The sequence below is a fragment of the Oncorhynchus gorbuscha genome, linkage group LG26, assembly GCF_021184085.1.
Source record: "Oncorhynchus gorbuscha isolate QuinsamMale2020 ecotype Even-year linkage group LG26, OgorEven_v1.0, whole genome shotgun sequence".
In the NCBI taxonomy this organism is placed as follows: domain Eukaryota; kingdom Metazoa; phylum Chordata; class Actinopteri; order Salmoniformes; family Salmonidae; genus Oncorhynchus; species Oncorhynchus gorbuscha.
The window spans coordinates 33,098,410-33,122,396 of record NC_060198.1 but is presented as its reverse complement, the minus strand read 5'-3'; the positions used below and the strand labels follow the sequence as shown (position 1 = coordinate 33,122,396).

General features: G+C 46.7%; 1 protein-coding gene across 3 annotated transcripts in view; it reads left to right on the top strand.

The window, feature by feature from the left end:
- wnk4b (WNK lysine deficient protein kinase 4b) overlaps positions 1 to 23,987 on the top strand; it is an 85,366-nt gene that overhangs the window by 49,863 nt on the left and 11,516 nt on the right. For all 3 annotated transcript variants that reach the window (XM_046329988.1, XM_046329990.1, XM_046329989.1), the window contains exons 5-12: positions 14,449 to 14,537; positions 15,256 to 15,475; positions 15,622 to 16,030; positions 17,014 to 17,213; positions 17,730 to 17,800; positions 18,919 to 19,045; positions 19,204 to 19,320; positions 21,142 to 21,315. In XM_046329988.1, coding sequence (XP_046185944.1) covers positions 14,449 to 14,537; positions 15,256 to 15,475; positions 15,622 to 16,030; positions 17,014 to 17,213; positions 17,730 to 17,800; positions 18,919 to 19,045; positions 19,204 to 19,320; positions 21,142 to 21,315 — 1,407 coding nt within the window. The remainder of the gene's footprint in view (positions 1 to 14,448; positions 14,538 to 15,255; positions 15,476 to 15,621; positions 16,031 to 17,013; positions 17,214 to 17,729; positions 17,801 to 18,918; positions 19,046 to 19,203; positions 19,321 to 21,141; positions 21,316 to 23,987) is intronic.

Here is a 23,987-nt window from a genome sequence, read left to right as displayed (position 1 = left end):
CAAAACATGACAGATGGCCCACAGAGAATGTCTCTGACGGGAACACCATTGAACTGTGGGCCACTGTTTTTTGACATTGTGCCTCTGGGCAGGGTGTCCTGGCAACTGTTACCGATGACGACACGACCTAAAGTTACCGATAACAACGAAACCTTTAACTCCATTTAGATATTTATCATATATACAGTGAGAGGAAAAAGTATTTGATCCCCTGCTGATTTTGTACGTTTGCCCACTGACAAAGAAATGATCAGTCTATAATTTTAATGGTATGTTATTTGAACAGTGAGAGACAGAATAACAACAAAAGTGTCATGTTTTGTCATTTATTATCACGTCTTGTCCCTGTGCTTCCCATTCTATTCGTTTCCCTCTGCTGGTCTTATTAGGTTCTTTCCCTCTTTCTATCCCTCTCTCTCCCCCTCCCTCTCTCACTCTCTCGCTCTCTCTTCTCTCTATCGTTCCGTTCCTGCTCCCAGCTGTTCCTATTCCCCTAATCATCATTTAGCCTTCCCACACCTGTTCCCGATCCTTTTCCCTGATTAGAGTCCCTATTTCTCTCCTTGTTTCCCGTTTCTGCCCTGTCGGTTCCTTGTTTAGAATTCACCGTGCTGTGATTGTCATGTTTGTCATTTATTATCATGTCTTGTCCCTGTGCTCCCCATTCTATTCGTTTCCCTCTGCTGGTCTTATTTGGTTCTTTCCCTCTTTCTATCCCTCTCTCTCCCCCTCCCTCTCTCACTCTCTCGCTCTCTCTTCTCTCTATCGTTCCGTTCCTGCTCCCAGCTGTTCCTATTCCCCTAATCATCATTTAGTCTTCCCACACCTGTTCCCGATCCTTTCCCCTGATTAGAGTCCCTATTTATTCCTTTGTGTTCCGTTCCTGTCCTGTCGGTTCCTTGTTTAGTATTCACCGTGCTGTGATTGTGTATCGCCCTGTCCTGTCGTGTTTTTGCCTTCATCAGATGCTGCGTGTGAGCAGGTATCTCTGTCAGCTACGGCCTGCGCCTACCCGAAGCGACCTGCAGTCTGTGGCCGCTTCTCCTGTTATTCCCCTCTACAGACTAGAGGATTTCTGTTATTCCCTGTTTGGACTTGAATAAACTCTGTTTCTGTTAAGTCGCTTTTTGGGTCCTCTTTCACCTGCATGACAGAAGGAACCGACCAAGGAATGGACCCAGCGACTTCAGACGCTCGTTACACTGCCGTCGAGATCAAGGAGCCATGCTCGGCAGACACGAGCAGGAATTGTCTGCTGCTCGCCATGCCGTGGAGAACCTGGCCGCTCAGGTTTCCGACCTCTCTGGACAGTTCCAGAGTCTACGTCTCGTGCCACCTGTTACTTCCTGGCCTGCCGAGCCTCCAGAACCTAGGGTTAATAACCCACCTTGCTACTCCGGGCAGCCCACTGAGTGCCGCTCCTTTCTCACGCAGTGTGAGATTGTGTTCTCTCTCAACCCAACACATACTCTAGAGAGAGCTCGGGTTGCTTACGTCATTTCACTCCTTACTGGCCGGGCTCGAGAATGGGGCACAGCTATCTGGGAGGCAAGGGCTGATTGCTCTAACAAGTTCCAGAACTTTAAAGAGGAGATGATTCGGGTTTTTGACCGTTCAGTTTTTGGTGGGGAGGCTTCTAGGGCCCTGGCTTCCTTATGCCAAGGTGAACGGTCCATAACGGATTATTCTATTGAGTTTCGCACTCTTGCTGCCTCTAGTGAGTGGAACGAGCCGGCGCTGCTCGCTCGTTTTCTGGAGGGACTCCACGCAGTGGTTAAGGATGAGATTCTCTCCCGGGAGGTTCCTTCAGATGTGGACTCTTTGATTGCTCTCGCCATCCGCATAGAACGACGGGTAGATCTTCGTCACCGGGCTCGTGGAAGAGAGCTCGCATCAACGGTGTTTCCCTGCTCCGCATCGCAACCATCTCCCTCCTCTGGCTTTGAGACTGAGCCCATGCAGCTGGGAGGGATTCGCATTTCGACTAAGGAGAGGGAACGGAGGATCACCAACCGCCTGTGCCTCTATTGCGGAGTTGCTGGACATTTTGTTAATTCATGTCCAGTAAAGCCAGAGCTCATCTGTAAGCGGAGGGCTACAGGTGAGCGCAACTACTCAAGTCTCTCCATCAAAATCCTGTACTACTTTGTCGGTCCATCTACGCTGGACCGGTTCGGGTGCTACATGTAGTGCCTTGATAGACTCTGGGGCTGAGGGTTGTTTCATGGACGAAGCATGGGTTCGGAAACATGACATTCCTTTCAGAGAGTTAGAGAAGCCTACGCCCATGTTCGCCTTAGATGGTAGTCATCTTCCCAGTATCAGATTTGAGACACTACCTTTAACCCTCACAGTATCTGGTAACCACAGTGAGACTATTTCTTTTTTGATTTTCCGTTCACCGTTTACACCTGTTGTTTTGGGTCATCCCTGGCTAGTATGTCATAATCCTTCTATTAATTGGTCTAGTAATTCTATCCTATCCTGGAACGTTTCTTGTCATGTGAAGTGTTTAATGTCTGCCATCCTCCCGTTTCTTCTGTCCCTACTTCTCAGGAGGAACCTGGCGATTTGACAGGAGTGCCGGAGGAATATCATGATCTGCGCACGGTCTTCAGTCGGTCCCGAGCCAACTCCCTTCCTCCTCACCGGTCGTATGATTGTAGTATTGATCTCCTTCCGGGGACCACTCCTCCTCGAGGTAGACTATACTCTCTGTCGGCTCCCGAACGTAAGGCTCTCGAGGATTATTTGTCTGTGTCTCTTGACGCCGGTACCATAGTGCCTTCTTCCTCTCCGGCCGGGGCGGGGTTCTTTTTTGTTAAGAAGAAGGACGGTACTCTGCGCCCCTGCGTGGATTATCGAGGGCTGAATGACATAACGGTTAAGAATCGTTATCCGCTTCCCCTTATGTCATCAGCCTTCGAGATTCTGCAGGGAGCCAGGTGCTTTACTAAGTTGGACCTTCGTAACGCTTACCATCTCGTGCGCATCAGAGAGGGGGACGAGTGGAAACGGCGTTTAACACTCCGTTAGGGCATTTTGAGTACCGGGTTCTGCCGTTCGGTCTCGCCAATGCGCCAGCTGTTTTTCAGGCATTAGTTAATGATGTTCTGAGAGACATGCTGAACATCTTTGTTTTTGTCTATCTTGACGATATCCTGATTTTTTTCTCCGTCACTCGAGATTCATGTTCAGCACGTTCGACGTGTTCTACAGCGCCTTTTAGAGAATTGTCTCTACGTAAAGGCTGAGAAGTGCTCTTTTCATGTCTCCTCCGTTACTTTTCTCGGTTCCGTTATTTCCGCTGAAGGCATTCAGATGGATTCCGCTAAGGTCCAAGCTGTCAGTGATTGGCCCGTTCCAAGGTCACGTGTCGAGTTGCAGCGCTTTTTAGGTTTCGCTAATTTCTATCGGCGTTTCATTCGTAATTTCGGTCAAGTTGCTGCCCCTCTCACAGCTCTTACTTCTGTCAAGACGTGTTTTAAGTGGTCCGGTTCCGCCCAGGAGCTTTTGATCTTCTAAAAGAACGTTTTACGTCCGCTCCTATCCTCGTTACTCCTGACGTCACTAGACAATTCATTGTCGAGGTTGGCCTTCAGAGGTAGGCGTGGGAGCCATTCTATCCCAGCGCTTCCAGTCTGACGATAAGGTTCATCCTTGCGCTTATTTTTCTCATCGCCTGTCGCCATCTGAGCGCAACTATGATGTGGGTAACCGTGAACTGCTCGCCATCCGCTTAGCCCTAGGCGAATGGCGACAGTGGTTGGAGGGGGCGACCGTTCCTTTTGTCGTTTGGACAGACCATAAGAACCTTGAGTACATCCGTTCTGCCAAACGACTTAATGCCCGTCAAGCTCGTTGGGCGTTGTTTTTCGCTCGTTTCGAGTTTGTGATTTCTTACCGTCCGGGTAGCAAGAACACCAAGTCTGATGCCTTATCCCGTCTGTTTAGTTCTTCTGTGGCTTCTACTGATCCCGAGGGATTCTTCCTTATGGGCGTGTTGTCGGGTTAACAGTCTGGGGAATTGAAAGACAGGTTAAGCAAGCACTCACGCATACTGCGTGCCGCGCGCTTGTCCTAGTAACCTCCTTTTCGTTCCTGTTTCCACTCGTCTGGCTGTTCTTCAGTGGGCTCACTCTGCCAAGTTAGCTGGTCATCCCGGTGTTCGAGGCACTCTTGCGTCTATTCGCCAGCGCTTTTGGTGGCCGACTCAGGAGCGTGACACGCGCCGTTTCGTGGCTGCTTGTTCGGACTGCGCGCAGACTAAGTCGGGTAACTCTCCTCCTGCCGGTCGTCTCAGACCGCTCCCCATTCCTTCTCGACCATGGTCTCACATCGCCTTAGACTTCATTACCGGTCTGCCTTTGTCTGCGGGGAAGACTGTGATTCTTACGGTTGTCGATAGGTTCTCTAAGGCGGCACATTTCATTCCCCTCGCTAAACTTCCTTCCGCTAAGGAGACGGCACAAATCATTATTGAGAATGTATTCAGAATTCATGGCCTCCCGTTAGACGCCGTTTCAGACAGAGGCCCGCAATTCACGTCACAGTTTTGGAGGGAGTTCTGTCGTTTGATTGGTGCGTCCGTCAGTCTCTCTTCCGGGTTTCATCCCCAGTCTAACGGTCAAGCAGAGAGGGCCAATCAGACGATTGGTCGCATACTACGCAGCCTTTCTTTCAGAAACCCTGCGTCTTGGGCAGAACAGCTCCCTGGGCAGAATACGCTCACAATTCGCTTCCTTCGTCTGCTACCGGGTTATCTCCGTTTCAGAGTAGTCTGGGTTACCAGCCTCCTCTGTTCTCATCCCAGCTTGCCGAGTCCAGCGTTCCTCCGCTCAAGCGTTTGTCCAACGTTGTGAGCGCACCTGGAGGAGGGTGAGGTCTGCACTTTGCCGTTACAGGGCACAGACGGTGAGAGCCGCCAATAAACGCAGGATTAAGAGTCCAAGGTATTGTTGCGGCCAGAGAGTGTGGCTTTCCACTCGCAACCTTCCTCTTACGACAGCTTCGTAAGTTGACTCCGCGGTTCATTGGTCCGTTCCGTGTCTCCCAGGTCGTCAATCCTGTCGCTGTGCGACTGCTTCTTCCGCGACATCTTCGTCGCGTCCATCCTGTCTTCCATGTCTCCTGTGTTAAGCCCTTTCTTCGCACCCCCGTTCGTCTTCCCTCCCCCTCCCGTCCTGTCGAGCGCACCTATTTACAAGGTACATAAGATCATGGACATGCGTTCTCGGGACGGGGTCACCAATACTTAGTGGATTGGGAGGGTTACGGTCCTGAGGAGAGGAGTTGGGTTCCGTCTCGGGACGTGCTGGACCGTTCACTCATCGATGAATTCCTCCGTTGCCGCCAGGATTCCTCCTCGAGTGCGCCAGGAGGCGCTCGGTGAGTGGGGGGTACTGTCATGTTTGTCATTTATTATCATGTCTTGTCCCTGTGCTCCCCATTCTATTCGTTTCCCTCTGCTGGTCTTATTTGGTTCTTTCCCTCTTTCTATCCCTCTCTCTCCCCCTCCCTCTCTCGCTCTCTCTTCTCTCTATCGTTCCGTTCCTGCTCCCAGCTGTTCCTATTCCCCTAATCATCATTTAGTCTTCCCACACCTGTTCCCGATCCTTTCCCCTGATTAGAGTCCCTATTTATTCCTTTGTGTTCCGTTCCTGTCCTGTCGGTTCCTTGTTTAGTATTCACCGTGCTGTGATTGTGTATCGCCCTGTCCTGTCGTGTTTTTGCCTTCATCAGATGCTGCGTGTGAGCAGGTATCTCTGTCAGCTACGGCCTGCGCCTACCCGAAGCGACCTGCAGTCTGTGGCCGCTTCTCCTGTTATTCCCCTCTACAGACTAGAGGATTTCTGTTATTCCCTGTTTGGACTTGAATAAACTCTGTTTCTGTTAAGTCGCTTTTGGGTCCTCTTTCACCTGCATGACAGTGATTGTGTATCGCCCTGTCGTGTCGTGTTTTCCTCAGATGCTGCGTGGTGAGCAGGTGTCTGAGTCTGTCTGGTTCAAGTGCCTTCCCGAGGCAACCTGCTGTTCACCTGCTGTTCAAGATCGAGTCTCCAGTTTGTCCTCGTCATTTCGAGTGAAAGTTGTGTTTTTTTGATTGTATTTACTTTACTGGATTAAAGACTCTGTTTTCGCCAAGTCGCTTTTGGGTCCTCTTTCACCTGCATGACAGAAGGAACCGACCAAGGAATGGACCCAGCGACTTCAGACGCTCGTTACACTGCCGTCGAGATCCAAGGAGCCATGCTCGGCAGACACGAGCAGGAATTGTCTGCTGCTCGCCATGCCGTGGAGAACCTGGCCGCTCAGGTTTCCGACCTCTCTGGACAGTTCCAGAGTCTACGTCTCGTGCCACCTGTTACTTCCTGGCCTGCCGAGTCTCCAGAACCTAGGGTTAATAACCCACCTTGCTACTCCGGGCAGCCCACTGAGTGCCGCTCCTTTCTCACGCAGTGTGAGATTGTGTTCTCTCTCCAACCCAACACATACTCTAGAGAGAGAGCTCGGGTTGCTTACGTCATTTCACTCCTTACTGGCCGGGCTCGAGAATGGGGCACAGCTATCTGGGAGGCAAGGGCTGATTGCTCTAACAAGTTCCAGAACTTTAAAGAGGAGATGATTCGGGTTTTTGACCGTTCAGTTTTTGGTAGGGAGGCTTCTAGGGCCCTGGCTTCCTTATGCCAAGGTGAACGGTCCATAACGGATTATTCTATTGAGTTTCGCACTCTTGCTGCCTCTAGTGAGTGGAACGAGCCGGCGCTGCTCGCTCGTTTTCTGGAGGGACTCCACGCAGTGGTTAAGGATGAGATTCTCTCCCGGGAGGTTCCTTCAGATGTGGACTCTTTGATTGCTCTCGCCATCCGCATAGAACGACGGGTAGATCTTCGTCACCGGGCTCGTGGAAGAGAGCTCGCATCAACGGTGTTTCCCTGCTCCGCATCGCACCCATCTCCCTCCTCTGGCTCAGAGACTGAGCCCATGCAGCTGGGAGGGATTCGCATCTCGACTAAGGAGAGGGAACGGAGGATCACCAACCGCCTGTGCCTCTATTGCGGAGTTGCTGGACATTTTGTTAATTCATGTCCAGTAAAAGCCAGAGCTCATCTGTAAGCGGAGGGCTACTGTTGAGCGCAACTACTCAAGTCTCTCCATCAAAATCCTGTACTACTTTGTCGGTCCATCTACGCTGGACCGGTTCGGGTGCTACATGTAGTGCCTTGATAGACTCTGGGGCTGAGGGTTGTTTCATGGACGAAGCATGGGTTCGGAAACATGACATTCCTTTCAGAGAGTTAGAGAAGCCTACGCCCATGTTCGCCTTAGATGGTAGTCATCTTCCCAGTATCAGATTTGAGACACTACCTTTAACCCTCACAGTATCTGGTAACCACAGTGAGACTATTTCTTTTTTGATTTTCCGTTCACCGTTTACACCTGTTGTTTTGGGTCATCCCTGGCTAGTATGTCATAATCCTTCTATTAATTGGTCTAGTAATTCTATCCTATCCTGGAACGTTTCTTGTCATGTGAAGTGTTTAATGTCTGCCATCCCTCCCATTTCTTCTGTCCCTACTTCTCAGGAGGAACCTGGCGATTTGACAGGAGTGCCGGAGGAATATCATGATCTGCGCACGGTCTTCAGTCGGTCCCGAGCCAACTCCCTTCCTCCTCACCGGTCGTATGATTGTAGTATTGATCTCCTTCCGGGGACCACTCCTCCTCGGGGTAGACTATACTCTCTGTCGGCTCCCGAACGTAAGGCTCTCGAGGATTATTTGTCTGTGTCTCTTGACGCCGGTACCATAGTGCCTTCTTCCTCTCCGGCCGGGCGGGTTCTTTTTGTTAAGAAGAAGGACGGTACTCTGCGCCCCTGCGTGGATTATCGAGGGCTGAATGACATAACGGTTAAGAATCGTTATCCGCTTCCCCTTATGTCATCAGCCTTCGAGATTCTGCAGGGAGCCAGGTGCTTTACTAAGTTGGACCTTCGTAACGCTTACCATCTCGTGCGCATCAGAGAGGGGGGACGAGTGGAAAACGGCGTTTAACACTCCGTTAGGGCATTTTGAGTACCGGGTTCTGCCGTTCGGTCTCGCCAATGCGCCAGCTGTTTTTCAGGCATTAGTTAATGATGTTCTGAGAGACATGCTGAACATCTTTGTTTTTGTCTATCTTGACGATATCCTGATTTTTTCTCCGTCACTCGAGATTCATGTTCAGCACGTTCGACGTGTCCTACAGCGCCTTTTAGAGAATTGTCTCTACGTAAAGGCTGAGAAGTGCTCTTTTCATGTCTCCTCCGTTACTTTTCTCGGTTCCGTTATTTCCGCTGAAGGCATTCAGATGGATTCCGCTAAGGTCCAAGCTGTCAGTGATTGGCCCGTTCCAAGGTCACGTGTCGAGTTGCAGCGCTTTTTAGGTTTCGCTAATTTCTATCGGCGTTTCATTCGTAATTTCGGTCAAGTTGCTGCCCCTCTCACAGCTCTTACTTCTGTCAAGACGTGTTTTAAGTGGTCCGGTTCCGCCCAGGGAGCTTTTGATCTTCTAAAAGAACGTTTTACGTCCGCTCCTATCCTCGTTACTCCTGACGTCACTAGACAATTCATTGTCGAGGTTGACGCTTCAGAGGTAGGCGTGGGAGCCATTCTATCCCAGCGCTTCCAGTCTGACGATAAGGTTCATCCTTGCGCTTATTTTTCTCATCGCCTGTCGCCATCTGAGCGCAACTATGATGTGGGTAACCGTGAACTGCTCGCCATCCGCTTAGCCCTAGGCGAATGGCGACAGTGGTTGGAGGGGGCGACCGTTCCTTTTGTCGTTTGGACAGACCATAAGAACCTTGAGTACATCCGTTCTGCCAAACGACTTAATGCCCGTCAAGCTCGTTGGGCGTTGTTTTTCGCTCGTTTCGAGTTTGTGATTTCTTACCGTCCGGGTAGCAAGAACACCAAGCCTGATGCCTTATCCCGTCTGTTTAGTTCTTCTGTGGCTTCTACTGATCCCGAGGGGATTCTTCCTTATGGGCGTGTTGTCGGGTTAACAGTCTGGGGAATTGAAAGACAGGTTAAGCAAGCACTCACGCACACTGCGTCGCCGCGCGCTTGTCCTAGTAACCTCCTTTTCGTTCCTGTTTCCACTCGTCTGGCTGTTCTTCAGTGGGCTCACTCTGCCAAGTTAGCTGGTCATCCCGGTGTTCGAGGCACTCTTGCGTCTATTCGCCAGCGCTTTTGGTGGCCGACTCAGGAGCGTGACACGCGCCGTTTCGTGGCTGCTTGTTCGGACTGCGCGCAGACTAAGTCGGGTAACTCTCCTCCTGCCGGTCGTCTCAGACCGCTCCCCATTCCTTCTCGACCATGGTCTCACATCGCCCTAGACTTCATTACCGGTCTGCCTTTGTCTGCGGGGAAGACTGTGATTCTTACGGTTGTCGATAGGTTCTCTAAGGCGGCACATTTCATTCCCCTCGCTAAACTTCCTTCCGCTAAGGAGACGGCACAAATCATTATCGAGAATGTATTCAGAATTCATGGCCTTCCGTTAGACGCCGTTTCAGACAGAGGCCCGCAATTCACGTCACAGTTTTGGAGGGAGTTCTGTCGTTTGATTGGTGCGTCCGTCAGTCTCTCTTCCGGGTTTCATCCCCAGTCTAACGGTCAAGCAGAGAGGGCCAATCAGACGATTGGTCGCATACTACGCAGCCTTTCTTTCAGAAACCCTGCGTCTTGGGCAGAACAGCTCCCCTGGGCAGAATACGCTCACAATTCGCTTCCTTCGTCTGCTACCGGGTTATCTCCGTTTCAGAGTAGTCTGGGTTACCAGCCTCCTCTGTTCTCATCCCAGCTTGCCGAGTCCAGCGTTCCCTCCGCTCAAGCGTTTGTCCAACGTTGTGAGCGCACCTGGAGGAGGGTGAGGTCTGCACTTTGCCGTTACAGGGCACAGACTGTGAGAGCCGCCAATAAACGCAGGATTAAGAGTCCAAGGTATTGTTGCGGCCAGAGAGTGTGGCTTTCCACTCGCAACCTTCCTCTTACGACAGCTTCTCGTAAGTTGACTCCGCGGTTCATTGGTCCGTTCCGTGTCTCCCAGGTCGTCAATCCTGTCGCTGTGCGACTGCTTCTTCCGCGACATCTTCGTCGCGTCCATCCTGTCTTCCATGTCTCCTGTGTCAAGCCCTTTCTTCGCACTCCCGTTCGTCTTCCCTCCCCCCTCCCGTCCTTGTCGAGAGCGCACCTATTTACAAGGTACATAAGATCATGGACATGCGTTCTCGGGGACGGGGTCACCAATACTTAGTGGATTGGGAGGGTTACGGTCCTGAGGAGAGGAGTTGTGTTCCGTCTCGGGGCGTGCTGGACCGTTCACTCATTGATTATTTCCTCCGTTGCCGCCAGGATTCCTCCTCGAGTGCGCCAGGAGGCGCTCGGTGAGTGGGGGTACTGTCATGTTTTGTCATTTATTATCACGTCTTGTCCCTGTGCTTCCCATTCTATTCGTTTCCCTCTGCTGGTCTTATTAGGTTCTTTCCCTCTTTCTATCCCTCTCTCTCCCCCTCCCTCTCTCACTCTCTCGCTCTCTCTTCTCTCTATCGTTCCGTTCCTGCTCCCAGCTGTTCCTATTCCCCTAATCATCATTTAGCCTTCCCACACCTGTTCCCGATCCTTTTCCCTGATTAGAGTCCCTATTTCTCTCCTTGTTTCCCGTTTCTGCCCTGTCGGTTCCTTGTTTAGAATTCACCGTGCTGTGATTGTGTATCGCCCTGTCGTGTCGTGTTTTCCTCAGATGCTGCGTGGTGAGCAGGTGTCTGAGTCTGTCTGGTTCAAGTGCCTTCCCGAGGCAACCTGCTGTTCACCTGCTGTTCAAGATCGAGTCTCCAGTTTGTCCTCGTCATTTCGAGTGAAAGTTGTGTTTTTTTGATTGTATTTACTTTACTGGATTAAAGACTCTGTTTTCGCCAAGTCGCTTTTGGGTCCTCTTTCACCTGCATGACAAAAAGAATCCAGAAAAACGCATGTCAAAAATGTTAGAAATTGATTTGCATTTTAATGAGGGAAATAAGTATTTGACCCCCTCTCAATCAGAAAGATTTCTGGCTCCCAGGTGTCTTTTATACAGGTAACGAGCTGAGAGCTCTTAATCCCAGTTTGTTACCTGTATAAAAGACACCTGTCAACAGAAGCAATCAATCAATCAGATTCCAAACACTCCACCATGGCCAAGACCAAAGATGTCAGGGACAAGATTGTAGACCTACACAAGGCTGGAATGGACTACAAGACCATCGCCAAGCAGCTTGGTGAGAAGGTGACAACAGTTGGTGCGATTATTCGCAAATGGAAGAAACATAAAAGAACTGTCAATCTCCCTCGGCCTGGGGCTCCATGCAAGATCTCACCTTGTGGAGTTGCAATGATCATGAGAACGGTGAGGAATCAGCCCAGAACTACACGGGAGGATCGTGTCAATGATCTCAAGGCAGCTGAGACCATAGTGACCAAGAAAACAATTGGTAACACACTACACCGTGAAGGACTGAAATCCATCAGCGCCCGCAAGGTCCCCCTGTTCAAGAAAGCACATATACATGCCCGTCTGAAGTTTGCCAATGAACATCTGAATGATTCAGAGGACAACTGGGTGAAAGTGTTGTGGTCAGATGAGTTGATGCCAAAGAGCTCCATTTTGGTCTCAACTCGCTGTGTTCGGAGGAGGAATGCTGCCTATGACCCCAAGAACACCATCCCCACCGTCAAACATGGAGGTGGAAACATTATGCTTTGGGGGTATTTTTCTGCTAAGGGGACAGGACAACTTCACCGCATCAAAGGGACGATGGACGGAGCCATGTACCGTCAAATCGTGGGTGAGAACCTCCATCCCTCAGCCAGGACATTGAAAATGGGTCGTGGATGGGTATTCCAGCATGACAATGACCCAAAACACACGGCCAAGGCAACAAAGGAGTGGTTCAAGAAGAAGCACATTAAGGTCCTGAAGTGGCCTAGCCAGTCTCCAGACCTTAATCCCATAGAAACTCTGTGGAGGGAGCTGAAGGTTTGAGTTGCCAAACGTCAGCCTCGAAATCTTAATGACTTGGAGAAGATCTGCAAAGAGGAGCGGGACAAAATCCCTCCTGAAATGTGTGTAAACCTGGTGGCCAACCGCAAGAAACGTCTGACCTCTGTGATTGCCAACAAGGGTTTTGCCACCAAGTACTAAATCATGTTTTGCCGAGGGGTCAAATAATTATTTCCCTCATTAAAATGCAAATCAATTTATAACATTTTTGACATGCGTTTTTCTGGATTTTTTTGTTGTTATTCTGTCTCTCACTGTTCAAATAAACCTACCATTAAAATTATAGACTGATCAATTCTTTGTCAGTGAGCAAACGTACAAAATCAGCAGGGGATCAAATACTTTTCCCTCACTCTATATTTCACATTTAAAGGTATTCTGCTCAGGAGATCTACCAATGTGAATAGAGGATGTACATCTACTGTGAAGCATATAGACACACTTAGAAATTATTCCATCCATCATAGTGGTGTAGGGCAGGCTAGGGAAAAATCTCCACATTGTCCCTCACTCCTCACTCCCGTATCACCCTGGCTCCTTCAGGACAGAGTAGGTGAGCGGAGTTGAGCGGTTGGCTATCTGCTCATTGCTCATGGAGCACCGCTTCGGCACTCCATGTCCTTTACAACCGCTCCAAATTCGCTCCATTCATTAAAATCACAATTTAACCAACACCCATCTATTTTTTGTGACGACCTGGACCTACCATTTGGTTTTGAAGTATTGAAACCAAACCATACACAAGCATTTCGCTACACCCGCAATAACATCTGCTAAACACGTGTATGTGAGCAATACATTTGATTTGATATGATTTGAATTAAAAGTATTTTAATAAACATGAATAGGTGAATGTAAGAAGCGCTCATCATTTCAAATGGGCTACATGTCATATTAAACAGCATATTAATACTAAATAGGTCAGGCGCCAGACAGAAGAAGGAACAAAAATTATTATTTAGGCTGTATCATTTAAATTATTTCAAGGCTATAGCTACAAATAAATCAATTGTGAAGCATTTGTGAATGTGACACACTAGGCTGGTAGGGAGTCAGGGACATTAAGCGCTCAGCATTTAAACAACATTTCATTGTATTAAATAATTATAGTCTATAAATTGCCTATATAGGCTGTGACTTACTTAAGCAATAAGGCACGAAGAAGTGTGGTATATGGCCAATATACCACGGCTAAGGACGGGTCTTGTGCATGACGCAACGCGGAGTGCCTGGATACAGCCCTTAGCTGTGGTATATTGGCCATATACCACAAACCCCAGAGGTGCCTTTTTGCTATTATAAACTTGTTACCAATGTAATTAGAGCAGTAAAAATAAATGTTTTGTCATACGCGTGGTATACAGTCTGATATACTACGGCTGTCAGCCAATCAGCATTCAGAGTTCGAACCACCCAGATTATAGTTGGAATTAAAAGAAAAATGCCTTATTGGGCTCAGTTTACAGTGCCTTTGAATTCATTTTTAGAAACTCAAGTTTCGACAGAGTCTGTGGCTTCAGGCTCATTCCATGGTGCCTGGAGAGCAGGCCTGCAGCAGAGAATATTCCGAGCTTGCAAAGCCACTGGGGAAGCTAAACACCCTTTTGGCCACTCTTGCCAGGCTGGTCAGGGATGTTTTTTGGCAAAATAACCCAATCAAAACAGAAAGCTCCTTGAAAGTTGGAATATCCCAGACTTATTGGGACCAAATCAGTTATGGTCTATTGTATAGATAATAGAACAAAAATAAAGGAATCTATTAAGAGATCCAATTTTTGTTTAGAAATACTTTGCTACAATGACACTTAATTAGCTATCCACCTCATTCCTTTCTTTTGGCATATGCACGTAGTAATTAACCTACACCATCATGCTTTCGGGATATTTGTTTTTTTCAGATTCCACAATGATTCTTACATCACCACACTACATCACCACACTCCCTCTCTTGCTCTTGGTCCTCATCTTTGTAAGTCACTTTGATTTTGCACCTGTGTTTTTTAAAATTAAAATATTTAAGGAACTTCATGAAAGTAGCTAAAGCAAGGGGTTATAGCAGCACCCACGTAGACTACAAATGCATGCTGGGCCGGGCATGCCCTGAGCTCGTGAAATGAGCTCTACTGGAGCGAAATTAGAGCGAGCGCGAAGGCCGAAGCTCCAGCCTTTGGGATTCTCGCTCCTCACTCCAGTCAAATTGGGCACGTTCCACTCCCCGCTCTGCTCCAACTCCGCTCTGCTCACATACTCTGCTTCAGGGGTCCTTCTGTCTGCGTCAGTCCTCTCCTCTCCCAAATGGTGGAGTGATTGATGTCGGTGACATATCTAACCGTTCCTCTTTTCCCCTCTCCTTCTTTCTCCTCACAGGGAATTAAGCCGGACAGCTTCTTCAAAGTAAAAGTCCCTGAGTTGAAAGGGATCATAGAGGGATGCATCCGCATAAATACAGACCAGAGGTAGAGTAATCAGATAGGAATTCTCTTTAGTCACCTTACCTCAGACATCCGCTTTCAGTCTGGCACTGCGGTGGTGTGGTATCAAATGTTGGAAAGATTCTAGGTTGAAGTGTGTGTGTGTGTGTCTGTGTGTGTGTGTGTGTATTCTTAATGTGTGCAAACATTAGACCGACAGTTTTGTTCCTCCTAGACAAAGGATATTATACCTGTCAAGCTAGTTTGTCTAGACTCTTTGTCGCTCTCTCTCCAACATTAATCTAAGGGCGCTGACATTGAAACAAAATAGATTGTATCAGTCTCAGCCAACAACTGTGTAAATGCCCTCAAGAAAACAGTTTTATGATTAGCTTTTCTATTTTCTTATTCTCTTTCAAAGCATTGATCGAATTATGTTATGAGTTAAAAATAACAGTGAGAAACGACTTCAGACATAATTCAAATGTTGTCAGGTTTCAGGCCCCCTGGGGTTCCAATGAGATAACACCTGACCTGTTGTTAAATAGGGGCACATTACATTACACACCTATCCATCTCTCTCCTTTGGCTGTGTGTCAATAGTCTAAAGTGGCACAGAGTCTGACTCACCACATCCACCCACCTATAGTAAAATACTGTTTTTGTCCCCCATGTTTAGTTAATGACTATAAAAAGAACAGACAAAATACAGTAATATTCAATTCAATGGATTATAGAACTAAGAAAACAGTGGCCTCTTCAGGTACACCATCCAAGACCTGCTGGAACACACCTTCTTCAAGGAGAACAATGGCGTCCATGTTGAGCTGGCGGAGGAGGACGACACGGTGAAGTCTGGCCTGAAGCTGTGGCTGCGTATGGACGACACCAAGAAGCTGCATGGGAAGTACAAGGACAACAACGCCATCGAGTTCCTGTTTGAACTCTACAAGGATTTACCCGAGGAGGTGGCCCAGGAGATGGTGGGTTGTTGATGGATTTCCGGACCCTTTTCACATTTTGTGGATCTCAAGTGTCAAGTTCACTGATTGCTCTCCCCATCTCCCTAACATTCTCCCTCACCACCCCCTTTCCTTCCCTCTCCCTCATCCTCTCCCCCTCCCCTTAGGTGGTGCTGGGCTTCGTCTGTGAGGCAGATTACAAGCTGGTGGCCAAAGCCATCCGGGACCGCGCCACCGCCATCAAGCGGCAGCGGGAGAAACAGCGCCGGATTGCCGAGGAGGCCTTGCGCCAACAACAGGAAACTGTCATCGAGGAAGAACCAGAGTTGGCCCCCGAGCCAGAACCGCCCACCCCCAAACCTCAAATAGCCCTTCCCATTAAACAGCCCGCCCCTGTCTCGGCACCCCCTGCCCAGAGTCTGCCCACTCCGATGGTGTCGAGGCCGGTGATATCCGTGGCTAATGGCTCGGTGGATTCGGGGATAAATGCCAGCTTCACAGCAGAGACGGAGGAGCAGGAGGCAGACCAGCGGCTGCACTACAACATCAGACATGCCAGCTACTCCTCTGCCACGTGTGAGGATGCACTCAATATACCAGTGGTTCTCAAACTTCTCCTTTGGGGACCCTCGGATGTGACCTAGCTCAACTGATGAATCTATTCAAGGGCTTGATGATTCGTTAACAAGTTGAATCAGGGGTGCTCGCTCTGGAACGGCTGGGGGTATCCAAGGAGAGGTTTGAGAACCACTGCACTATACTGTAATCACATGGTCATGTATAGCAGACACATTTATCCCAACCTTGTGTCGCTTCGTAGCTGAACTCCTGAAGCTACACATTTGCCCACAGACAGTATGTACAGTCGAGCCTTCTCATGTCTAGGCAACATGCAAAGTGCATTGGCCTGGCCTATAACGCAGATAGATAAGCATGGTCCACAAGTTTACCATAAAAAAATATAAAGAACACAGATATCCTATTCACACAACCTTCAAGGTTAGTCCTTGGGGAACATACTCGCTGAAATATGTGGAAGGTTTAGCCAAAACATGCTTCAAACATTCATTGCTGACATGCTCATGCCCTGGATTCGGTATTACAGTATCACAGCTGCACCGTGTGTGTATGTGTGTGCATGGGCCCACGTGTTTCCTTATATCTGTACTGGAAACTGTTGGCTCAACAGACTTTGCCTAGGGCACGTGCTACATAGCCCTGTGTAGATCCTATGTGTTTTTTATATATTTCTTAAGTAGGCTAATCTTTTGCAGTTATGCCTCTGTCCATTTGTTGTGGTTACCCTCTAGCCCTGCTAATCCATGTAGCCGTCCCTCACGGTGCCTGTTAGTGGAGCCCAAAAAGGACCCCTTTGGATTTTTTTTTCATGAACAAATAACAAGAAACATTGAGTATACATTATTTCCAGACAAGACTTAACTTTTACAGTATATGTTGAACACAGTCAGGGTTACATGGCATAAAGAATGTTAATGTTAACGCCTGTCTGTCTCTTCCCTCCCACTTCCCTTCCTTTAACCATGGTGTCTCCATGGCAGCCGACTGCGAAATGGATGGCTACCTGAGCTCGTCTGGCTTCCAGGATCCCGGGGATCCCCATCTCCAGCCTCCTGTTAATTTCGCCCCTTCCTCCATCACTCCTGTTCCGTTGCCCCTAGAGATCCCTCGCATCGAGGCCCTGGCCATCAAGGCTCCTCCCCCTGACGCTCCACCAATCCCAGCTCTCCGCTTCCCCTCGGTAGGTAGCCTGTATGAAGTTCTTGAGGTTTATATTTCTATGGATGTAAAGCTCAACAGTCCAAATATTAATTATCATGACTTCTTATAACTGTTATATTTAAGCAATAAGGCCCGGGGGGGTGTGGTATATGGCCAATATACCATGGCTAAGGGCTGTTCTTGGACACAGCCCTTAGCTGTGGTATATTGGCCATATATCACAAACCACAGACGTGCCTTATTGCTATTATAAACTGGTTACCAACGTAGTTAGAGAAGTAAAAATAAATGTTTTGTCATATAACACAGCTGTCAGCCAATCAGCATTCAGGGCTCGAACCAGCCAGTTTATAAAAGGTGTTATATCCAGTTAGGACTCTTACACAACACCTTACCAGGAAAGGTTCTGGGCCCTACTAGTTATATATAACGGGGATATGTGTTTATGATTCGAGTGATGAGTTGATAAGCCATTAATGTTTAATTTTAGCACCCTACCTCAACAGACTATTCTGACGCTCTGTCCCTCCCCCAGAGTATCGCTGTATCCAACACTACCATGCCCCAGTCAGGAAATGCCAGTGGTTTCTCTTCTCCTGTCGACAGGTAACCCAAACACATGTAGAACCTTCCATGATGGGGGTGTTGTTCAGGGTATAAAGAAAGGCAAAGGCCTGCCCCACACACCTTATGGCCAGTATCTAAGTATAATGTGATGTGTGTATGGCAGTGTTGCAATCAAGACAACAAAGGCCCAACAAAGGAACAAACATTTCAAATGTACTATAGAAATATACAACCACTACACGAGAACTTTGCTGCTTTTAACTAGTTAAATAAAATAAATAAAAGTAGAATAACTTCTCTGTGTAATGGGTATCTCTGCAGTTAACACACATTTCCGGTAGTATTTATTAAAACAGGACAGGTGTGAGTGAACTTGAAGGGGATATTTTTTAGAGCCTGTGTGTTGTTCTCTATCCCCATGGGAAATAGCGAGCGAGTCTGTTGTGGCGAACAACACTTTGATGAATGATGCCACGTGAATGTCTGTTTAAAGAGCTCCGTTGGAGTGTGCTTCCTTTTCTCCTGTGACTCACCTAACACACACACACACACCTAACACACACACACGCACACACACACACACCCACACACAAACACACACCCACACACACACACACTCTCTCTCCCCCATCCTCCCCCTGCCCTCATCCTCCAATTACCCCATTTCCTGTGTGCAATTGGAGCGAGAGTGGAGCAAGAGGCATCAGAGCACTTCCTTCCCTTCAGGTGCCTTTCTGAATGTAATCCATAATGGTCTCGGGGGAGAAGGTCAATGGTCTTAATAGGCTTTTCCTTCTGGGAGCTGGGTGGGATGGACATAACCTTTGAATAGTTAGAAGACTCTCAGGGGTTTGTTTGGTGATACACTACAGACTCATTAGTAACCAGTTCATTATTAGTTGTGTAGTATAAATAAGACTAGAAGTAGACAGTAGTAGTAGTAGTAGTAGTAGTAGTAGTAGTAGTAGTAGTAGTAGTTGTTGTACTTTCAGTAGTAGTAGTTGTATCGGTACTGTAAGTGCTAGTAGTCAACATTTTTGTAGTGGTGGTAGTAGTGTAGGTGTTCTTATAGCAATAGTTAGTATTATCAATAAAAAAATGACAGTGTTACATCTCCTGGGCAGTTGTCATAAACCACTTCCTGATTATCCCCACAGCTATGCCTCTGATGTGACATCAGGCTTGAGTGATGGCAATGAGGGCCTATCAGAAAAGAGTGCCAACAAACGTACCGGTACCAAGCTCTTCAGGAGGAGAGCCCGCTCACGCCTACGAATCACTGGGGTATGGAATGTCTGTCTGTCTGTCTGCCTGCCTGCCTGCCTGCAGTTGTAATGAATTAATCACATACAAAGAGGATTGCAATCCAAGTCATCCTTGGTCTTGTAAAGTGGCTACGTGTTCTGAGTGGATAAACTCTCGTTTTTCTCCTGTCCTTCCAGTTGTCTGACAAAGTGGACCGTGTGGTGGAGTGTCAGCTCCAGACTCATAACAGTAAGATGGTGACCTTTAAGTTTGACCTGGACGGAGACAACCCGGAGGACATTGCTGCTGTCATGGTGTGTGTGTGTGTGTGTGTGCATGCACGTATCTTTAACTCAACTATTTCTTATCCACTGAGCTACTGTAAGCTCATCCAGTGTTACAAAACATCAGGCTTTTTTCAAGCAGAACAATAACTTCCCAGAGAACACAGAAGAACACTATGCTTGCTTCTTGAGAATATAACATCTAATTATCCAATCAATGAAATAGTATTTACTGTGTAAGAAAGTGAAACTGACCATGGATTCCAACAAGATCTCTCACAGTTTTGGAAAGAATATTGTTTGGCCTTGGCCCTGGGAACGCATGGTTAACGGTTTTGATTGAATATGACCCAGTCATGAGGGATAATTTCTCTAATCCTTAAAACATCATAGCAGTTGCTCACATCATGGAGTTGGTGGGATTAAAACAAGCTGAAAATGACCGCAGAGAACCATTTTGAATTGGTGCACTGCAAAAAGTGACATCTAAACAAGCCGAAATGTCTTATTGAGTGATAATTCATACCAAGCTAAATTATCTAACATCATTGGCAGATTGCTTATTTTAACCTATAAAAGGCTTAATACAAGTCATTTATCTTATTTCAAGTAATTTTCCAAGATATTTTACCTTAATATGAAATAGTATAACATATCTTGAAACATTTATTGAAATAAGATAATTTACTTGTATTATACCGTTTTTAGGTTCAATAAGCAAATTGATCTACCAATGACAATGAATAATTTAGCTTGGTACAAAAAAACTATATCTTTTTTTATCATTTAATATATACGATATTTAGGCTTGCTTAGATACTGTTTTCTCTCTTGTCATCTGAATATGATGTCCTGTATTTTATGTTGTTGTGTCCATCTCATCTTAACATACAGGTAACTGCCAAAATAATGGAAACACTTTAAATGAGGGATAAAAAATATACTGAATGTAGGTGCTTCCACACAGGTGTGGGTCCTGAGGTAATTAAGCAATTAACATTGCATCATGCTTATGGTCATGTACAAAAATCCTGGGCAGGCTATTATTTTGGCTACCATGACTATGTCCCATAGGATGACAATGCCCCCATCCACAGGGCACGAGTGGTCACCAAATAGTTTGATGAGCATGAAAACACTAAACCATATGCCATGGCTGTTTGTCACCAGATCTCAACCCAATTGAACACTTATGGGAGATTCTGGAGCGGTGCCCCAGAGTGTTTTCCACTACCATCAACAAAACACCAAATGATGACATTTCTTATGGAACAATGGTCTTGCATCCCTCCAATAGACTTCCAAACACTTGTTGAATCTATGCCAAGGTGCATTGAAGCTGTTCTGGCTCATGGTGGCCCAACACCCTATTAAGACTATTGGACCAGGTCTCTCTTGAAAAAGAGATGTTATCTCAATGAGAAAACCTGTATAAATAAATGTAAAATAAAAATACACTTTACTTTGGCAGTTACCTGTACAATGCACTTTGCATTGTACTTGCAAAACTAGTTTCAAAACTAGTGTGTATGAAATCTATCGACTCACTGCTCCAATAGCCATCTGCCTAAGTGGTAGCCCTGACACATGGCTATAGACTCCTATAGCGGCTACGAGTCTACAGCCATGTTTCAGGGCTAGCTAAGTGGGTGTCTGTTATGAAATCCTTACAACAACAAGCAAAGATGATTGTTTACTCACTTTCAAAATCTTCCTTTCTTTCTTCCCTAACTTTGTCCATCTGTGTCCGTGTTTGTCTCAATCGTCAAATCTAACTGTTCCTTCACTCATATCTGTTTTATGGATTGAATGATTCATTTACTGATTGATTGACTGATTTAACTCCCTCAGGTCCACAATGAGTTCATCCTTCCCTCTGAGCAGGAGGGCTTTATCTACCGCATGCGTGACATCATCAAGCGTGCAGAGGCCCTGATGAAGAGGGGTGAGCCCCTGAGTCTGGGGGACGCTGCCCACCAGCTCTACCCCTACCTCAGCGAAGTGGGCACCTTGTCTGCCTTGCAGGTCAGTGCCATAGACATACATCATTGGTTAGTGCCACGATGCCAGATTAACCACTGCTGCTGCCCATTGTTGGCATGGTCCACATGTGCACATAGCTGTACAGAGACCAAACAAAACACAATACAGTGTGTTAAAAACCTGTACTATTACCACCAGTAGAACCTGCATATCAATCATTTGTGAAGCATCTATGTAGGGTTCATGAAAACTTAAGCCTTAAAAGTCTTATTTTTATGTGGGACCAACAATAGTTACAAAACCAACCATCTATACTGAACAAAACTAAAAACTCAACATGCAACGATTTCTACGATTTCACCGAATTTGGGTTCATATAAGGAAATCAGTCAATAGAAATAAATTCATTAGGACCTAATCTATTGGTTTCACATGACTGGGCAGGGGTGCAGCCATGGGTGGGCCTAGAAGGGCATAGGGCCACCCACTTGCGAGCCAGTCCCCCCAACAAAAGGGCTTTGTTCCAGACAGAAATACTGCTCAGCATCTCCCTCCCCCTCCTCAGACAATCCCGCAGGTGAAGAAGCCGTATGTCCTGGGCTGGCGTGGTTACTTGTGGTCTGTTGGATATACAGCCAAATTCTCTAAAACAACGTTGGAGGCAGCTTATGGTAGAGAAATGAACATTAAATTATCTGGCAACAGCTCTGTTGGACATGCCTGCAGTCAGCATGCCAACTGCACACTCCCTCAAAACTTGAGACATCTGTGGCATTGTGTTGTGTGACCAAACTGAACATGTTAGAGTGGCCTTTTAATATCCTCAGCACAAGGTGCACCTGTGTAATTATCATGCTGTTTAATCAGCTTCTTGATAGGCCACACCTGTCAGGAAGGAGAAATGCTCACTAACAAGGAAATGACCAAATTTATGCACAACATTTTAGAAAAATAAGCTTTTTGTGCATTTGGAACAATTCTGGCATCTTTTATTTCAGCTCATGGAAAAGGGAATAACACTTTACATGTTGCATTTATATTGTTGTTCAGTGTATATATACAGTTGAAGTCGGAAGTTTACAGACACTTAGGTTGGAGTCAATAAATCTCGTTATTCAACCACTCCACAAATTTCTTGTAACAAACTATAGTTTTGGCGAGTCGATTAGGACATCTACTTTGTGCATGACACAAGTTATTTTCCAACAATTGTTTACAGACAGATTATTTCACTTATAATTCACTGTATCATCATTCCAGTGGGTCAGAAGTTTACATACACAAAGTTTACTTTGCCTCTAAACAGCTTGGAAAATTCCAGAAAATTATATCATGGCTTTAGAAGCTTCTGATAGGCTATTTGACATAATTTGAGTCAATAGGAGGTGTACCTGTGGATGTATTTCAAGGCCAACCTTCAAACTCAGTGCCTCTTTGCTTGACATCATGGGAAAATCAAAAGAAATCAGCCAAGACCTCAAATCTGGTTCATCCTTGGGAGCAATTTCCAAACACCTGAAGGTACCACAATCATCTGCACAAACAATAGTACTCAAGTATAAACACCATGGGACTATGTAGCCGTCATATCGCTCAGCAAGGAGACGTGTTCGTACTTTGGTGCGAAAGGTGCAAATCAATCGCAGAACAACAGCAAAGGACCTTATGAAGATGCTGGAGGAAACAGGTACAAAAGTATGTAAATCCACAGTAAAACGAGTCCTATATCGACATAACCTGAAAGGCCGCTCAGCAAGGAAGAAGCCACTGCTCCAAAACCGCCATAAAAAAGCCAGACTACGGTTTGCAACTGCACATGGGGACAAAGATCGTACCTTTTGGAGAAATGTCCTCTGGTCTGATGAAACAAAAATAGAACTGTTTGGCCATAATGACAATCGTTATGTTTGGAGGAAAAAGGGGGAGGCTTGCAAGCCGAAGAACACCATCCCAACCAAGAAGCACGGGGGTGGCAGCATCATGTTGTGGGGTGCTTTGCTGCAGGAGGGACTGGTGTACTTCACAATATAGATAGCAACATGAGGAAGGACAATTATGTGAATATATTGAAGCAACATCTCAAGACATCAGTCAGGAAGTGAAAGCTTGGTTGCAAATGGGTCTTGCAAATGGACAATGACCCCAAGTATACTTCCAAAGTTGTGGCAAAATGGCTTAAGGACAACAAAATCAAGGTATTGGAGTGGCCATCACAAAGCCCTGACCTCAATCCTATAGAAAATTTATGGGCAGAACTGACAAAGCGTGTGCGAGCCTGGAGGCCTACAAACCTGACTCAGTTACACCAGCTCAGTCAGGAGGAATTGGCCAAAATCCACCCAACTTATTGTGGGAAACTTGTGGAAGGCTACCTGAAACGTTTGACCCAAGTTAAACAATTTAAAGGCAATGCTACCAAATACTAATAGAGTGTATGTAAACTTTTGACCCACTGGGAATGTGATGAAAGAAATTACAGCTGAATTAAATCATTCTCTAATGTTATTCTGACATTTCACATTCTTAAAATAAAGGGGTGATCCTAACTGACCTAAGAAAGGGAATTTTTACTAGGATTAAATGTCAGGAATTGTGAAAAACTGAGTTTAAATGTATTTGGCTAAGGTGTATGTAAACTTCCAACTTCAACTGTAAGTGGTGCACACCACCAGTCCTTGAGGGCACCAGTCCTGTTTTTTGTCTTGAATTCAACA